Below are 15,851 nucleotides of genomic sequence, written 5' to 3' on the forward strand. Positions count from 1 at the left end.
CCAAAAGATGATTAGCACTCATCATCTAAGTCAAAGTAACTCGCCGAGTTACTTGAGTTTTAGTAAAAAGGCAAAATGAAAACAAAAAAAAAACTAACAAAAAAACCGCAAAAAAACCGAACCGCAAAAAACCGCAATAAAAAACCGCAATAAAAAACCGCAAAAACCGAACCGCATAAAAACCGAACGGTGTGGTTTCTAAATTTCAAAAAACCGAAGTTGCGGTTTTCAGTTCAGTTTTGGCCAAAAACCGCACCGAACCGCATCATGCTCACCCCTTGGTGAATGTGTAAATAGGATGGGACCATAAATTTAATTATTATTTTTTTAATAAATGTAAAAACTAAAAAATCCTTATAAGGACAAAATAGTCTTTTTAGGACAGATAGGGACCAAGCGTGCAACAAAAATATAAAGTAGGGACGGTCCGAGTTAAAAAAAATTGTTAGGGACCAAACACGCAGATTACCCTAAATCACAGGGACCATCTGTGTAATTTACCCTATTATATACAAAACTATAGCTTTTTTGGCAGTATCAAATTAATGGATTAAGTCGAAAGGATGCCATTTTCATTTCAAAACTAAGTAAATTAATTGCTATTACAATAAAGACTAAGCAAAAATTATTATATACAAAACTATAGTTTTTTTGGCAGTATCAAATTAATGGATTAAGTCGAAAGGATTCCATTTTCATCTCAAAACTAAGTAAATTAATTGCTATTACAATAAAGACTAAGCAAAAGTTATTATATACAAAACTATAGCTTTTTTGGCAGTATCAAATTAATGGATTAAGTCAAGAGGATTCCATTTTCATCTCAAAACTAAGTAAATTAAACATTTCCCAACCTTCAAATACGCCTCTACCTTTTCTCTTACCTTTTCTTGAATTTGCACCTCTTCCACAACATTGACCTTGGCTTCACTCTCTTCCACCTCCACTTCCACCAATGTCATATATTTTGCTCCATCTTCTTCTGTTGTTACACTAACTTTAAGGACATCTACAACATCCATTACTCGTGGAACCCATTCAATAACTTCTTCCCTCCTATGCTCTATATACAAACTTATCATACCCCCATTGTTGAAAGCATGATCCTTCAATACAATGCTTCTCAGACGAACACCTATGAGTGGTGTATGTTGATAGTCAAATTCGTAGGAGGATCAACAACCACATAAACCATTTCTGTAATTTAGTCTAATATAAATGATATTTTTTTATATATTAAATGGTTAAAAATATACTCCATCGTAATATCAATGTTTTAAAATCGGTTCGAACCAGAACCCGAGTAAATGAATGGTTCAGCTATAACCGGTTTTAGACCAATTTTTAGAGCAGATTAAACTGGACAGTTTATTTCAAAAACTGGTTTTTAAAATAGTGTCATATAGACTCGTAAAATGATTAATATCTTGCATTTCGTTTTGTATTTAAGCATTTCTAGAATACACATAAAAGGTTGTTATGACTTATAATTATTAAGTTGTCGAGTTTCAAACTAGAAATAAAAAATTTACACAAGTATACTCAGCTGTCTTCGTTTAATAATTCAAATTTACACAAGTATATTCAGCGGTGTTCATTTAAGAATTCCTATTATGTAGGGTTTATAAAAGGATACTATATCGAAACACAATGTGTAATTTATATATATGCACGTAGAAACAAAATTTGTAAATTCTTTACAACTTTCTATTCATATTTCAAAAACGAATTATAAATCCTTCTGTCTGTCCTCATGGCTAAAAGGTAGTGGCACTGATTTGACAGCTCGGAATTTCCCAACATTGTTCAAATGCTCATTCTCCAACCTAAATCAAATACAAATACAATGTTAGATTGTGTTTTTCCTGATTTTAATTTTAATGTATTGAAAAATCATAAGACCTGAAAAAATTCCATAAACCACGACGAATGATCTCCAAACTTGCAACTATTGCAACTAATGCATTTCTATGGAGGAAACGACCTTCATGGAACCCTAGTACAGTTTGCATCCACGCAAGTCTCAACAACACATTCAATACCTGCAAAATTAGATTTATTAAGATATCTAACAGTTTTTTCTTAAACGATAATTACATCTTAAAATTGGGGATTTGGTAATTACCATTGCTATGAAGTAGATAGATTTTTTAGGCAAAATAAGTTTGTCTCTTAACCATGGATTCTCAGAATACCTACATAGCAAACCCCAATCCATCACCAGATCCCAATATGTAGCAAAAATCGTTGCAAATATCGAGGTAGCTAGAGCAATATATTTTATCGTCATATATTTTCCATCCAATTGTGGTATTTCAGCTTGATTTATCCTTGTTAGCATTTGAGTTTGAATTGTCCTTGCAACAACAGCTACAATGATCGAGAAGTATTTGAATGCATTCAAAGCTTGTGTCGAATCTTTCCCTTCACACAATCGTCTAAGACACTACACAGTCATACATACATACATACAGACAATATAGTTAAAATTAACAACATTTAGGAGTGTACAAGTTGACAATGCACGAATAGACCATATACCTGTAGGACACGAATCCAATATGGGACAACAGCAACAACTATATAGATAGTATCATAAATATCGCTTTTAGTGCAAGTAGTTGCATCCCTCTTTTTGTAATCTCCCCAACCATAGTAGCATACATAGAACTGCAAACTCCTCAATAGTTGAACCTGAATCCAAAAAAAAAAAACCAAAAAATCCAATTAATTTTAGTTCCTTGATTGTCTAATATTATTAAAAATCCTAATTCTTTATTAATTCTTAGTCTTACCTGACTTGTAAATTGATCAGCCAAGAAGAAATCAGGGAGAGTGACCAGATAAAAAGGAGCACATATGCAGTGCCATAAACAGACTAAAAGGAAGAAACGATTTGCACGATAAAAGATATTAAATGGACAGATTGTTATCAAAAGGAAAACCTGCAAAAAAAAAAAAAAAAACGTTTACAATGAGATTGAAACTAAAATGGAATTACTTAAGAGATTAGTAGGGAAAAAGAGGAATTGCTCACAATGACTAAACCAAGAGGAAGTAATTCAGTGAGAGCTTTGTAACTTTGGGTTCTGTCATCCAAATCCATTTCAAGATTTGATAATATTCCAGCAAGAGTGACTACTGATAGACCAGAACCTAGGAGCAGAACTTCTTTAAATCCCAATTCTGTCCCTTGCTTAAATCCGAATATGAAGGAGTAATTTACTCGAAAACGAGTCCAATAATATACATTTGCAGCATACATCAATATATGTAAAACTAGAAATCCAAACAAACTGTATAGTGGAAAAATGGTATTCATGTAAGCAGTTCGACTTCTATGCTGAAGAAGATTTCTAGCATGTACAAGCACAATGATTGCAACAATAAGCGCTAATGAGCATCCAAAAAAACAACCTACACGAAAAATATATACAGATGAGATGTTATGAAAAAATCATTAATTTTACATATGACAATGAAATGTATTGCGTTTAGCATGCATTGGACTGGACTGAGACTGGAACTGATGTCAGTAAGACAAAACTTGCATTTTTTTTTGTCTCACTCAAATAGGTGGGACAAGACTCGCTATTGATCTCTCGTCTATGAAAAGACATGTATGCCCTCCTCATCCGCAGCATTGAAAATAGCCCTAGAAAGCTTTCTAGGGCTAGTTTTTAAGGATGAAGAGGGCATTCATGTCTTTTCATAGACGAGAGATCGATAGCGAGTCTTGTCCCACCTGTTTGAGTGGGACAAAAAAAAAATGCAAGTTTTGTCTTGTTGACATCAGTCTCAGTTCTAGTCCAATGCATGTCAGACACAGTACACAGTCCAGCCTGTGTAACTAACCGACAAAAAATGTGATCCGATGCCTCTCTCTTTTGGCTTTGGGCCTTAATGTGTCCATTCCTTGATGTCGATTCCCGTTACAAAAATGCTTTATGAAAGCGGCTTCCACTCTCTCTATCAGCTTAACAACCTGAAGTGATTTTCAGTTAAATATTGGAAAAAAAATACTTAATATTTTTTAAACATCGTAATAGCATCATATATATACCTCATCAGATTGGCCTAAATAAGATTCATCAACCATCTTTAAATAAGCATCCGATGCGTTTCTTGATGTAATCTGCACCAATAATTTATGTCAACATTTGTTAACCCAACATGATATTATGATAATCTTGTATTATAGTTCATCTAGTGAAAAAGACGTAAATAACCTCCTTGAAATCAGCCTAATAAAGAGAAAGAATCGCTAACCTTATCATACTTCTTCATTATCTTGGAGAATGCTAATTGATTCAGGAAGCTGGTTTATAAAGCAAGATCAAAATTCAGTTCTATTTCGATTGATTGTATATTCAATTTTTGAGTAAAATTAAAGTGCTTAGTGCTTACGAATAGCTCTTCAAAAACCGAAGCTTTTCATGGAACTCAATAAAAGCCAGCTTCAACTTCTCTTGTGCATCTTTAAGTTCCTTTTTGTTGTAATGCAACTCCGATCTCCCAAAGTGAAAGACACTTCTCACGGTGGATCGCGGCGTTTCTGCGGTGGCGTTGATTTTTATGTGATTCAAAACCTCCAAAGAAGCCATCTTGTATCCCTTTCGATCATCCAATCTATTATTTTCCTCTTCTTCTTCTTCATTCCCATCACCACTAGTGCTGATCTCTTGAATCACCTCCAATGGATACGCACCTTAAAAAATCATCGAATGTTATTGAAGCTTTACAAATTTACTATTTTACCCTCCGTAAATTGGTGAAAAAAGGGTAGCTACCTGTAGTTTTTTCATTGATGAAGGGGGGGATGGCGTGAGGATCATTGACTTTGATTCGAAGAGCAATGAGAGCATCCATTTGTATATTCAACTCTTCAGCTTGTTTCACGACCTCTTCGACTTTCCCTCGATAAAACTGAATCACTTTATTGAATTCGAGATCAAGTTGTCGGAAAAACACCAGCTCAAACTCGCCGCCTTCCTCCGCCGACCGGAGAAAAGTAGTCTGGTAACTCCGGAACTCTTCCCCTTGTTCTTCATCTGCTACTTGCATTGCACTCACTAGAATCACTTCATCTTCTTCGTCTTTTCGAGGACTAGTGTTACCATAACGACTAGTTAATCCGCTGAAGGCTCTGAAAAGCGACACCTTTCTCTTCAACGACGTCGCCTTCACCGGCGCCTTTGCTGGCGAAGGATACCTGATCTGCTGCTGCCGGAAAATTAAGATCTCTTTTAGGAGAGTTTTGAGGTAGCTGTAGTTCATGTATGCTTCTCGCCATTCTGGAATCATCTGTGAAGCAAATTCTTTCCCGAACTTCATTGTTGATGATTGGTGAGATTTTTGAAATCAGAAAATGATGGAAAATCCCAAAATCTGTGAAGTGTTGAAATAGGGATGAATGAACACACGTCCTTGTTGTTGATGATTTCGTTGTGTTTTCCTTTTTCCTCACATTCCGTCCAAAAGAAATAGGAAGAAACCAACCCACTTCCAGCTTTTTATGGCGTGTTTCAAAGAATGAATCAATTAGAGTTGGTCTAGTTTTTAGAATGAATCAATTAGACTTGGTAGCTAGGTCAAGTTCCTTTTTTGGTTAAATTTAAAAAGGGATAGTCATAACTAGTTTTATAAAACAGATTTTATCAGATTCGTAGTTTATATTTTATCATTTTATCATTTTATACGATCAATTATATATATATATATATATATATATATATATATATATATATATATATATATATTAAATTGCATGGAAAGTTTCAGGAAACTTTTCATGCTTATAACTTTAACACTATATTTTTACTTTTTCTTAATTTTGCCATTAAAGTTTCAATAAATTTTTCTTTTTTATAATTCTGCCACTTTATTTTTAATTTTTCATATTTTTCCCACTAAACTTTCACTTTTACTTCTTTAAAACCCCTTTTTTTTTATTCTTTTATAATTTTACCACTTTATTTTTAATTTTTTATAATTTTGTCACTAAAGTTTCAACAAACATTTCCTCTTTATAGTTTTGGTACTTTATTTTTACTAATTTTGCCACTAAAGTTTCAACAAACTTTTCCTCTTTATAATTTTGGCACTTTATTTTTACTTATTTATATTTTTGCCACTAAACTTTCACCCGTGCAACGCACGGGCCTTTTCCTAGTTGGAATAATATCTCGAAAGGTAATAATTGTATAATTGTATATATTTAACCATTAATTAATTAATTAATTAGTTTTTTTTTTGTATGTGATCTCTCATTCAACTTGTTTATTTGTTAAAAAAAAATATCAATATTATCGGTATAGTGGATGTTGTCGGTATCAAATGTTTAGTGACTAAATATAAACAATTGTAAAACTTGGTTAAACTTATAACCGTTAACCTTTCTTTTTAATCAAATTCAACACAAAACTTTTTTATAAGGGCGTGTTTGACACGGAGCGTTTGGTGCAAACTCCGATATGAATCTTATAACAAAATCAGGCTAACTCATAGCCTCGATGGCAACTCCCAGAGCATGGTAAACCTCCTCCTACCAATCATGAGTTCGATCTCTCAAAAAGCAAGTGTCACACCCCTAGCTAGCGACAGAAACTTCGGGGAGTAAGACAACATCATGGATCACAGTAATAAACATACATTAAACATACAACAATACGGTAGTAGAATAAATACTTTTATTCATTGAAAGAGTAGATTACAATCTCCCTTAGTCTAGGGTACAAGGAATTGAAAGGTACAAAACAAGCCTTAACAATAGGTAACAAAAAGAAATACTGAAATTCAAAAGACGACTGCAATCCCATGATCATCCTTGTAATGTTTCTTCCAACGGTCTAATTTCCTGAGAATACATGCGTTTTGAAAAAGTGTCAACTAAAAAGTTGGTGAGTTCACATGTTTGTAATAGTTGAACCAAAATATACTTTTTTTCACTAAAGTATAGTTATATTAGGGTTGATAAGTACTTTTCGAGACCGAAAACATTACTTGGATAGATAGATAGTTTCTTATCTTATAATGTATCGTTATTATCCTAATTTCCTGATAATAAGATAATCCTTATGTTATAGGTATTTCAAGTCTACTATATTATTTATATGTTATAGGTATTTCAAGTTTTCTATACATATTATATTCACTGTGAGGTCCTATAACCGAGCTATTTTAGAATGATATGTCTCTCCCGACGCTTCATTAGGGCGTCAAAATAGTAAAAGTCAATTATTATCGGTATGACTCTGTCGTCCAGATTGTAGCTACCAACCATGGTGGGGGTGTCAACCCATATAAATCTATATATAATTCCCCCGCTCCTTATGAATTAACGGTTATAAACCAGATGTCTCTCTAAGTATAGGGATGCATAGTTTGATAAAAAAGCTTCACATGAATTTGAATTTGAAACATAATAATAACACTAACTTTTATAACAAGTTTTTGGTTATTATTCTCATAGCAATACACAATACTGTAATCATTTCTTAATTCAATGTTCAACAATATTTCTACTGAATTTGGTATTGAGATAAAGTTCTTACAATGCAATCCAACTATATCCTTTGATTAAACATACTTTTGATTTAGTTTAAGTAACATTTCTATAGATTTAATAGAAATAATATAGTTTATTGCATGTATTACCCCCCGAAAACAATAAAAGGTTTAAAATGGGGCCGTGACACTCACTTGGTTGAAGCGTATGCGATAAACCGAAGAGATTACGATTTTTCGAAAAATAACAATTTTTCATGCGACATGCTTTCTGGAATAGTGCCTAACCGGAATCCACTCGAAAAATTGGCCGGAAAAGTCTTCGGCGACGACGGTGGCGTATAGTGGCACTAGCCGGCCGATGGCAATTGTTGGCGTCATTTACTTCGTCGGAGATGGTTGGTCGATAGATGGTTGTCGGAGGGAGGCTCTCCGGTAGCTGGATCGGAGAAAGGAGGTGGCTGTCGGTTGTTCTGGCCATTCTCGATTTCCTGGCGCGACTGAGATTGTTGGCCAACGGTGGTTCACGGTGGTCGGCAACCGAGGAAAGGGGGGGGGGGGAGAGAGAGAGAGAGAGAGAACTCTAATCGAGAGGGAGAAAGGTGGGAGAGAGGTGTAAAGAAAATGGTTAGGGTTCCCCTCTATATATATTAATTCCAATCTCGATCCGACGGTCCACGACGAATCCAATCCAACAGTCCACAATCAAAGCTAGATTTTTGATCTTATCTAGCTCATGCGACATGCTTTCTGGAAATTTCAAGTGGCGAAATTTTCGTTAATAAAATCAAATACTATATGATTTTCTAATAAAAATGGTTCGATTTCTTATCACGAAGAAATAGCGTAGCTATCCTAACGAAGGGTTTGAAAGTGATTTCCGAACATTATCCGTTTATAGTTGCGAACTTTCACTTCATAAAAGAGTCGGTACAACATGAGACGGAAAATTTAGCTCTTAAATCAAATACTACATCAAAACTTGATTTATAATATATCACTAACTCGGAAATGATGCTACAGATCATCCGAAGTTTACTTGGTGAAGAAGGCGAACCTTAGCCATTCAACCTTCCCCACAACAGCTCGGGGCATTTTCGGGTAGAAAAAGTTAGGAACATGATAAATTCATAAACTAAATGAGACTCATAGGAAAATTAACCGGTAATGAGAATGCATTTCCTAAGACGTCTCGTTTTTCATTTGAAGTTCGTGTTTTGACACCTATTAGGTGGTTAGCTGTTACCCGATTATTCGTTTTTTAAAACAGTCGTATCTTTTGCATATGAACTCCATTTTCAACGTTCCTTATGTCTAAATTTTCCTATTTTCATGGACTATGTGATGAGCCTATTGATACCATATAATAATGTCTAATACATTGTTAGGTCATATTTTGTTGGTTTGAGCTAGGCATTCATTTGTACGAGTCTTGTTAGTCTTTGTTTAGGTGTTTATAGGGTTTGCAGTTGGGTGAACCGAAAACAGGGTGTTTTCGGTTGAACTAGTGTTTGCGGTTGTGAGTCTGTTTACGGTCGTGAACCACTTACGGTTCATGTTCCCTATATATATGTGTCAGTCTTGTCAGAAAGACAAAGAGAGAGAGAGAGAGAGAGAGAGAGAGAGAGCAGACGACGGTTGTATGTGTGTGTGTGTCCATTGTAGCATACGTTTACGGCTCAATAGAAACGTGTGCAATTTGGATCATTCTTGCTTCTACTCCTTCTTGTTCTTATTGATTATTGCTTGTTCTTGTGTTTGATCACTAGTTGGTTCCAGATTTGGGGACTTACAATTGGTATCAAAGCCATACTAGTGTCAAAACTGTTCAAGTTATGTTTTCGGTTGGAGTATTCTTTATTTTTGTGATTTTTCAAGCTTTGTTACTGAGTTCCTACTGTTGATCGTGATTTCAAGGCCAAAGGGATTGAAGATCTGCTCGAAATCAACTGTTTTCATCAAATTCTGGGTGTTTTCGGTTGTAAATTGTTCATCAGTTTTCGGCTGTAAACTATTCATCTGTTTAAGGCTGTAAACTGTTTTCGACTGTAAACCCTCGTTTTCGACTGTAAACTGCTCTTTGACTGTAAACTGCTTTGACTGTGAACTGTTTTCGGCTGCAAACTCGTGTACAGCCGTAAACTCTCCTTGGACTGTAAACCGTGTTCTCGGATGTGAACTTCTTTTCGGTTGACTTTATTGGTTTCAAAGTCAAAGTGAATTTTTGGTAAACAATGAGTTCCTCAAACGTTCCGGTCAATGAAGTTTCATGCTCTCAATCTTGTGAAGCTACGATTAAATTTCTTCGTGAACAAAATGATTTGCTAAAAAGGGAAAATGAGGACCTTAAATATGAAGGCTATACTCTAAGGAAAGGTCAAAAACCCCTAAAAGAACAATTAGAGGCCAAAACTAAGGACTTTAAGAAACTTCAAGAAGAGTACAGCAACAAGTGTGAGAACTACAATTTTATCAAGGGACAACTTGTCAGTCTAACTACCGATCTCGACACATTGAAAAACAAATTTGAAAATGCAGATTTTAATTTCAGAAAATATGATGTGTCAAGTGAGGTAGTTGCCTCGATGATTGAAAAACAGTTAAAATTTAAAGTTAATCAATCTAAGGGTTTAGGGTATCACAGTGTGTCACCTCCTTTCAATGATAACTATAACCCACCTCTTGAGACCAATGAGGAAGAAATACTTGCTCAGTATGGACAACCCCCTGCTCCAGCTTCAGTTAAAACTGAACAATCTACGCCAACTGAGGGTGTTGAGGTGAACGTTTTTTATGATTATACTTCATGTGCAGGTAAAGTAGTGGAAGAAGAAAACAAGGAGAACATAATTAATTCTAGTTCTGTTAATTCTACTAACTGTCAAACCAATGTCTCCTTGAACTCTGAATCTGTTGCTTCTAACTCAGTTACTTCTAAACCTGCTATTGGCAAGTACATACCACCAAAACAAGTGAAACAGACGACCTGCTGTAAGTGTGCTTGTAGGAACAATCAGAAACGAGGCAAGAGCACGCCACTAGGGGCAGGGAGAAACAACTCCTACGTGAAGAAGCAGACTTGCTTTCACTGTGGAACACCTGGACACTGTAACGCCCGTAGATTCGGGCTAGTCAATTTAGAGACGATAAGCGTCAAAAATGACTTTTTAATAGAAGATTATTTAGAATGAATAATCTTAACCAAGTCATAGTATATGTTACAAGGGTTCCGTACATATAAATAACGCCAAAATCCAAGTTATAACGAAGAAGTTATGGCCCGTCGAAGTTTTACGGCAAAACCGACACGACACCGGGAGACGTAAATAGTGAATTTACTATAGAAGACTTTTTAGCCTTAGTGATCTAAACAAAAGTTGTAGTATACGTTAAACCGAGAACATACAAAAAACGAACATCAAAATCTGACTTCGTATGAGGAAGTTATGATTTTTCTAAGATTTGGCATAGCAGTGCATAGCCCGAAATTCGAATTTTAGATCGATCGATTTTTGGCCAACGCAACCTAAATGAGAATTGAAGATCTCATTAATAGTAGCGCAACGGTAAAAAGACAGACGAAAACGAACATCGGATGAAGAAGTTATGAATTTTTAACGGACTTTTCCTGTCCCGGCCTGTTAAAAATATAACTTTAAAAATAAAGTCAAAATTAGCCGACGGAGTCTAAATGAAAGTTGTAAAGTACGTCCCCACCTATGCGTGGATATAAAGAGCGTCAAAAACGGAGTTCGTATGAACAAATTTCAAAATTATAATAACATATTTACGTATTAAAATAAAGTATAAATCATATATACGTACACATATATATACATATGTATATATCATTAGAAAGGTATCGACGATGCGGTCATTATAAGACCAATGTTGAATACTTTTGACATTAGTTTAGTACAAATATCGTTAAATCTATTTAAAATAGTATTATAAAGGGGTGTTTAGTTGTTTATATAACTATAAGGTCATTAAGTAACTATGATGATAGTTTTTGAAAATTCAATTACTATAAATAAGAGCCTTGGGCTCTCATATTTCTTGCACCATTCTCTTGATTCAAGAGTCTTTCTCTTCTTATCCCCCGAGCATTTCGGTCCCTCGTGATTCGACTTCTCTTTCTGTAGTTTTAGTATAGTAAGGTGAGCGTTGAAGCGCTGCACGAATCTTTCCTAGAAAGATTCAGCGACGAAGTTCTGCCCCTGCAGAGCCCGACTCCTAGCTAAAACCCCATTGTAAGTAAGTTATGCTTACCCTATTTTAATATAACTTATATTTAAAATTAGTATTGTTATTATGAACTTATAATAAATATTTGGGCTATTATTATGACTTATATAAGTGTCGTTATAATATCTTTTTAACTACTCGCGGTACGGGGAATCTGGTTTAAAGGGCCGCATAGGGTTGTTGGATTTCAAAAGTGCTATATGCCAAAATGGTCCTGCCCTCCGGTGTTTTATGTCTGGCCCCTGTCTGTACATAGTGGTTGAAAATATTGTTTAAACGCTTATATAATAATAATAATAATAATAATAATAATAATAATAATAATAATAATAATAATAATAATTAGTCTTGGTAAATATTAGACTAAAATCTAGTGGTAATAATACTAGGTTTCGTCGAAGGAAATTATTTTTAAGAAGCGAAGCGCTGTCTGAGTTCGGAATCACCACCTTAACAAGTGAGTGCATAGTTACTTTCATCTTACACATAGATATGAAGTATTTTATATAAATTACGTGTTATGTGTGCATATTATCTGTATACTTGCTATCTACGTTGGATGAACGATTTTATACATGTTTTAAATGATTTAAATTGTATATGTATTTATATCTACAAAATATGTTGGGTAAAACATGGGTAGATTAATGATGAAAGCTGATATAGAGGAATATTAGCAATATGGACATAGTGCCCTATAGGTAAACATTGGCAGCAATGGACTTAGTACCCTATAGATGAGCATTGGCAGCTGCGCCACAACCTATAGATGTTTATAATCTACGATGTACTCTAAACATCCTAGCAGATGCGCTCTAAGGATAGTATCGGCAGCTGCGCCTAATAGAGAACATCATAACCATGACAGTTGCGCCTAAAGGACAATACCGGCAGTTGCGCCTCATAGAGAATGTCACAATTCTGGAAGCTGTGCCTAAATGATAATATTAGCAGCCGTGCTTGACAACTGTGTCATTGGCAACGATAGACTTCGTGCCTATTCCTTAGGATAATCCTTAGGAATGAATGAACGGGGAATAGCTGATTCTTAGGGTAGATCCATACGAGTAAAGAAGATAACGGGGATGGGTAATTGGGTTGATTGTTTGATGTTTAAACATAATAATTACATTATTGTGGGTTGAAAACCCTATGTACTCACCAGGTTTCCCAACCTGACCCACTCAAGCTTATTTGTATCACAGGTGTCAATATGAAGCTACTTTACACTGAGAGATTAAAAAGAGATGTAGATCACTAGTGTAAATGAATGTAAGTTCTGTTTATGCTTATGTTTCTGTATTAACGATGACATCCCAATGTTTTAAAATGAATAAAATACATTTCTTCGGAAATGATTTGATAACATATTTATCATGTTTTTTAAGGAACAAATTTTGCAACATTTTTATGAAAAGGGTACTCTGATTTTTATAAAGCATAAACAAAATCGGTCTTTTCTGGCCGTGAAAATGGGGATGTCACAGACACATTTCCATAAATTCTCCTAATCGCGCATGTGTTCCCTACTATGTACAAGGATGGCAGAACGCGCCAAGAGGAAGATTTTCCAAAGGAAATCATTCGAGATCACAATCGCGAAATGGCGACTGGAATGCCACGAAGAACATGAGTTCAACTCCGAAGGCCAAGAATCAAAATCCCAAGAACAAAAAGGGAATGCCGGCCAAGAAGCCCAATCCAAGAGATTCTCTAGTGAAACCAAGACCGATTAGGTCAAAGCCATCTCGACGACCAACTTCAAGTTTAGAAGCAAGTACTGAGCCACCCATCCGATCGAACAAGAAATGGGTTAAACCCAACTACAAATAGGTACCAAAGGTTCAATCTACCAAATCGTCTAATGATTCTAATATTTCTACATCTTTTGTTTGTGATAAGCAGGATATGTCATGGGAGAGAGTTCCTTGTAAAGATGACAAAGGTCAACCCAGTTTCAAAATGGACTGGGTTCCAAAGACCAACTGATCTCGCTCTGTGCTGGAGCAGATATGGAGGAATATCATCAGACTTCGGTTTGTTGATAGTGGTTGTTCCAAGCACATGGTAGGAGACATCTCTCAACTGTACAACACTCAGAACTTTGTTTGAGAGTATGTGTCCTTTGCGGGGAAAGAAAGGAAGAAAGGAGAGGATCACAAATGGGGTTTGTGCTTAATGATGTGAAGAATTTTCGGATCTGTTCCAAGATTGAAATACAGCTAAAGCTGAATTCGTTGCTGCTTGCGTCTTCAATTGCTGACTTTCGGTTTGAATTCTTTCGATGCTCCTGAGTTTTTCATAAAATGATTCGTTTCGAAGACAAATTTTTATTTTTACGCATTTATTTTATTTCTTCCCTATGCTCAAATTAAGGGGGAGAAATCAAAATACAAAAAAAATAATAATAATAAGAAAAATCAAAAACACAAAAAAAATATATATATGTTCTCATGATTGTTAGTTTGTAGGTGCTTATTTGGGAAATGATACGAGATTTAGTGATAAGGGCAAGTTAAATTGCTTGACAACTTTGATCCCAAAAGTTTTCGTATTTTACTTTTGTTTTGTTAAATTTGTTCATATTCTCTTATATGGACAAATTTAGGGGGAGAAATTAAAAAAAAATTAGAAAATTTCAAAAATAAAAAATGTTTATTTCTATTTTTATTTCTTTTTCAGAAAAATCAAAAATCCAAAAATACTTTTATTTTTTTCTTAAAGTGCTAAGCTTATTTTTATTTTTTGTGTTTATCTCAAATTTTTTCATTTGTCTTGAAAAGTGAATTCAGAAGAAGATGAGACTCAAGGAGACTGTATCGAAATATTCTGAATAAGGAGAAGAAACCTGAAAGTGGAAAGGAATTGGCGGTCATTACACTTCACACTACTTTCACAAGGAATTGACGGAAGATTCAAATGCGAGTGACAGACTCTTCCATATTGAGACATATACTAGTCTTAATAGGAGTCTTCGCATCAAATTTTAATGATCAAAGGTCATTTTCACCATGACCAATGTGAAACACCCAACCATTCTTCACCTATATCTAAAATTTTCTCCATCAAATCACTTCCACGTACCGGTACCCCTTGAGGTTCGAGTATAAAACAACTCGGCTGACGGTTGCCAAAAAGTCTGTGTTTATGATCTTAGATGTTGTTGTCACCATGACTCTAAGTGAAACCCCAAATCCAAAACCATTTATTAGTGAATTGACGGTGAACGTTTTATATGTTCTAGATTTCACCCATGAATTGACGGATAATGACTCATACCTGGTGTGACATTATACAAAATGCCAGTCAGGCAGTTTCTTTTTAAGAACTGTCGTATCTAAGGAATTGAAAGTCTGAAACGGTACAAATTGTCAGATTGGTCTTGTCAGCTTTCTTTACCTAAGAACTGTCATGGCACCAGGGCGATTCACCCAACAGGGAAATAGGTATCGCTGAACGTCTCGCCAAGGGCCAACTTAACTCGTTAACTTGATAACTGTATTGAGATCTATGATCAAGGATATACAGGGGCTAACATCAAAACTAGCCACGAGTAGTTATCCGATACTCAACAAATCACAGTGCGTTCCTCCGAGTTCACACAGATACTGCGAGAAGTCTCTTTCTGAGCCAAGGATTCATCCTTGAACAACTGTGGTGAGAAGGGTCTTTATGATTCTTTCTGTGATCCACAGGGACTTTTTAGTCACGGTTACTTCTCAAGACGCATCGGTGATCATTCAAGAATTCTCATTCGAAGGAACTAGAAATGACGATTATTCTTTCAACATTCAATCTTTAAACCCCAGAAGCAAGGTGAAGCTGTACTTGAAGATTATGTGACGAATTGCATTGAAGCCTCCTCAATCAATTTGTTGCTATCTATGTACCTGCTGAAGTGATCCAAAAGTTCGTTCTTTGTTCTCTATGAAGATTCTCAAGTTGAAAGCACCATTTTTCAAGAATCTCTACATGAAGCCTCCTCACCCAACGTTCGTTCAAAGCCAAATTTTGAAGAAATGCCCAAAATTTCAAGATGAAGTCACTCATGTAGAAGATTCATATGTTCATCTTGAAGCTGTGAGGAAATTGAAGAT

The 15,851-nt window shown here is 35.2% G+C and overlaps 1 protein-coding gene across 1 annotated transcript; it reads right to left on the reverse strand.

Annotated features, from left to right (window-relative positions):
* Nucleotides 1-1,527: 1,527 nt before the first annotated feature.
* LOC145109255 (phosphate transporter PHO1 homolog 3-like) lies at nucleotides 1,528-5,569 on the reverse strand. Its single transcript, XM_079046396.1, has 11 exons — nucleotides 4,791-5,569; nucleotides 4,408-4,708; nucleotides 4,270-4,318; nucleotides 4,064-4,135; nucleotides 3,856-3,985; nucleotides 3,038-3,417; nucleotides 2,796-2,945; nucleotides 2,542-2,694; nucleotides 2,126-2,446; nucleotides 1,903-2,042; nucleotides 1,528-1,826 (listed from the first exon to the last, which is right to left on the reverse strand). The coding sequence occupies exons 1-11, from the start codon at nucleotides 5,332-5,334 to the stop codon at nucleotides 1,730-1,732; spliced, it is 2,337 nt and encodes a 778-aa protein (XP_078902522.1). The 5' UTR covers nucleotides 5,335-5,569; the 3' UTR covers nucleotides 1,528-1,729.
* Between the last annotated feature and the right edge of the window lie 10,282 nt (nucleotides 5,570-15,851).

This window comes from Lactuca virosa, chromosome 4 (assembly GCF_052849685.1).
Source record: "Lactuca virosa cultivar CGN04683 chromosome 4, Lactuca_virosa_CGN04683_v6, whole genome shotgun sequence".
Lineage (NCBI taxonomy): Eukaryota > Viridiplantae > Streptophyta > Magnoliopsida > Asterales > Asteraceae > Lactuca > Lactuca virosa.

Bases quoted from the DNA above. Each gene is read 5' to 3' on its own strand.
- LOC145109255 (XM_079046396.1), bottom strand. From the start codon at position 5,334: ATGAAGTTCGGGAAAGAATTTGCTTCACAGATGATTCCAGAATGGCGA. The intron at 2,695-2,795 runs GTAAGACTAAGA...TTTTGGATTCAG, and splicing joins CTGATCAATTTACAAGTCAG to GTTCAACTATTGAGGAGTTT. The intron at 1,827-1,902 runs GTCTTATGATTT...TATTTGATTTAG, and splicing joins GGTTTATGGAATTTTTTCAG to GTTGGAGAATGAGCATTTGA.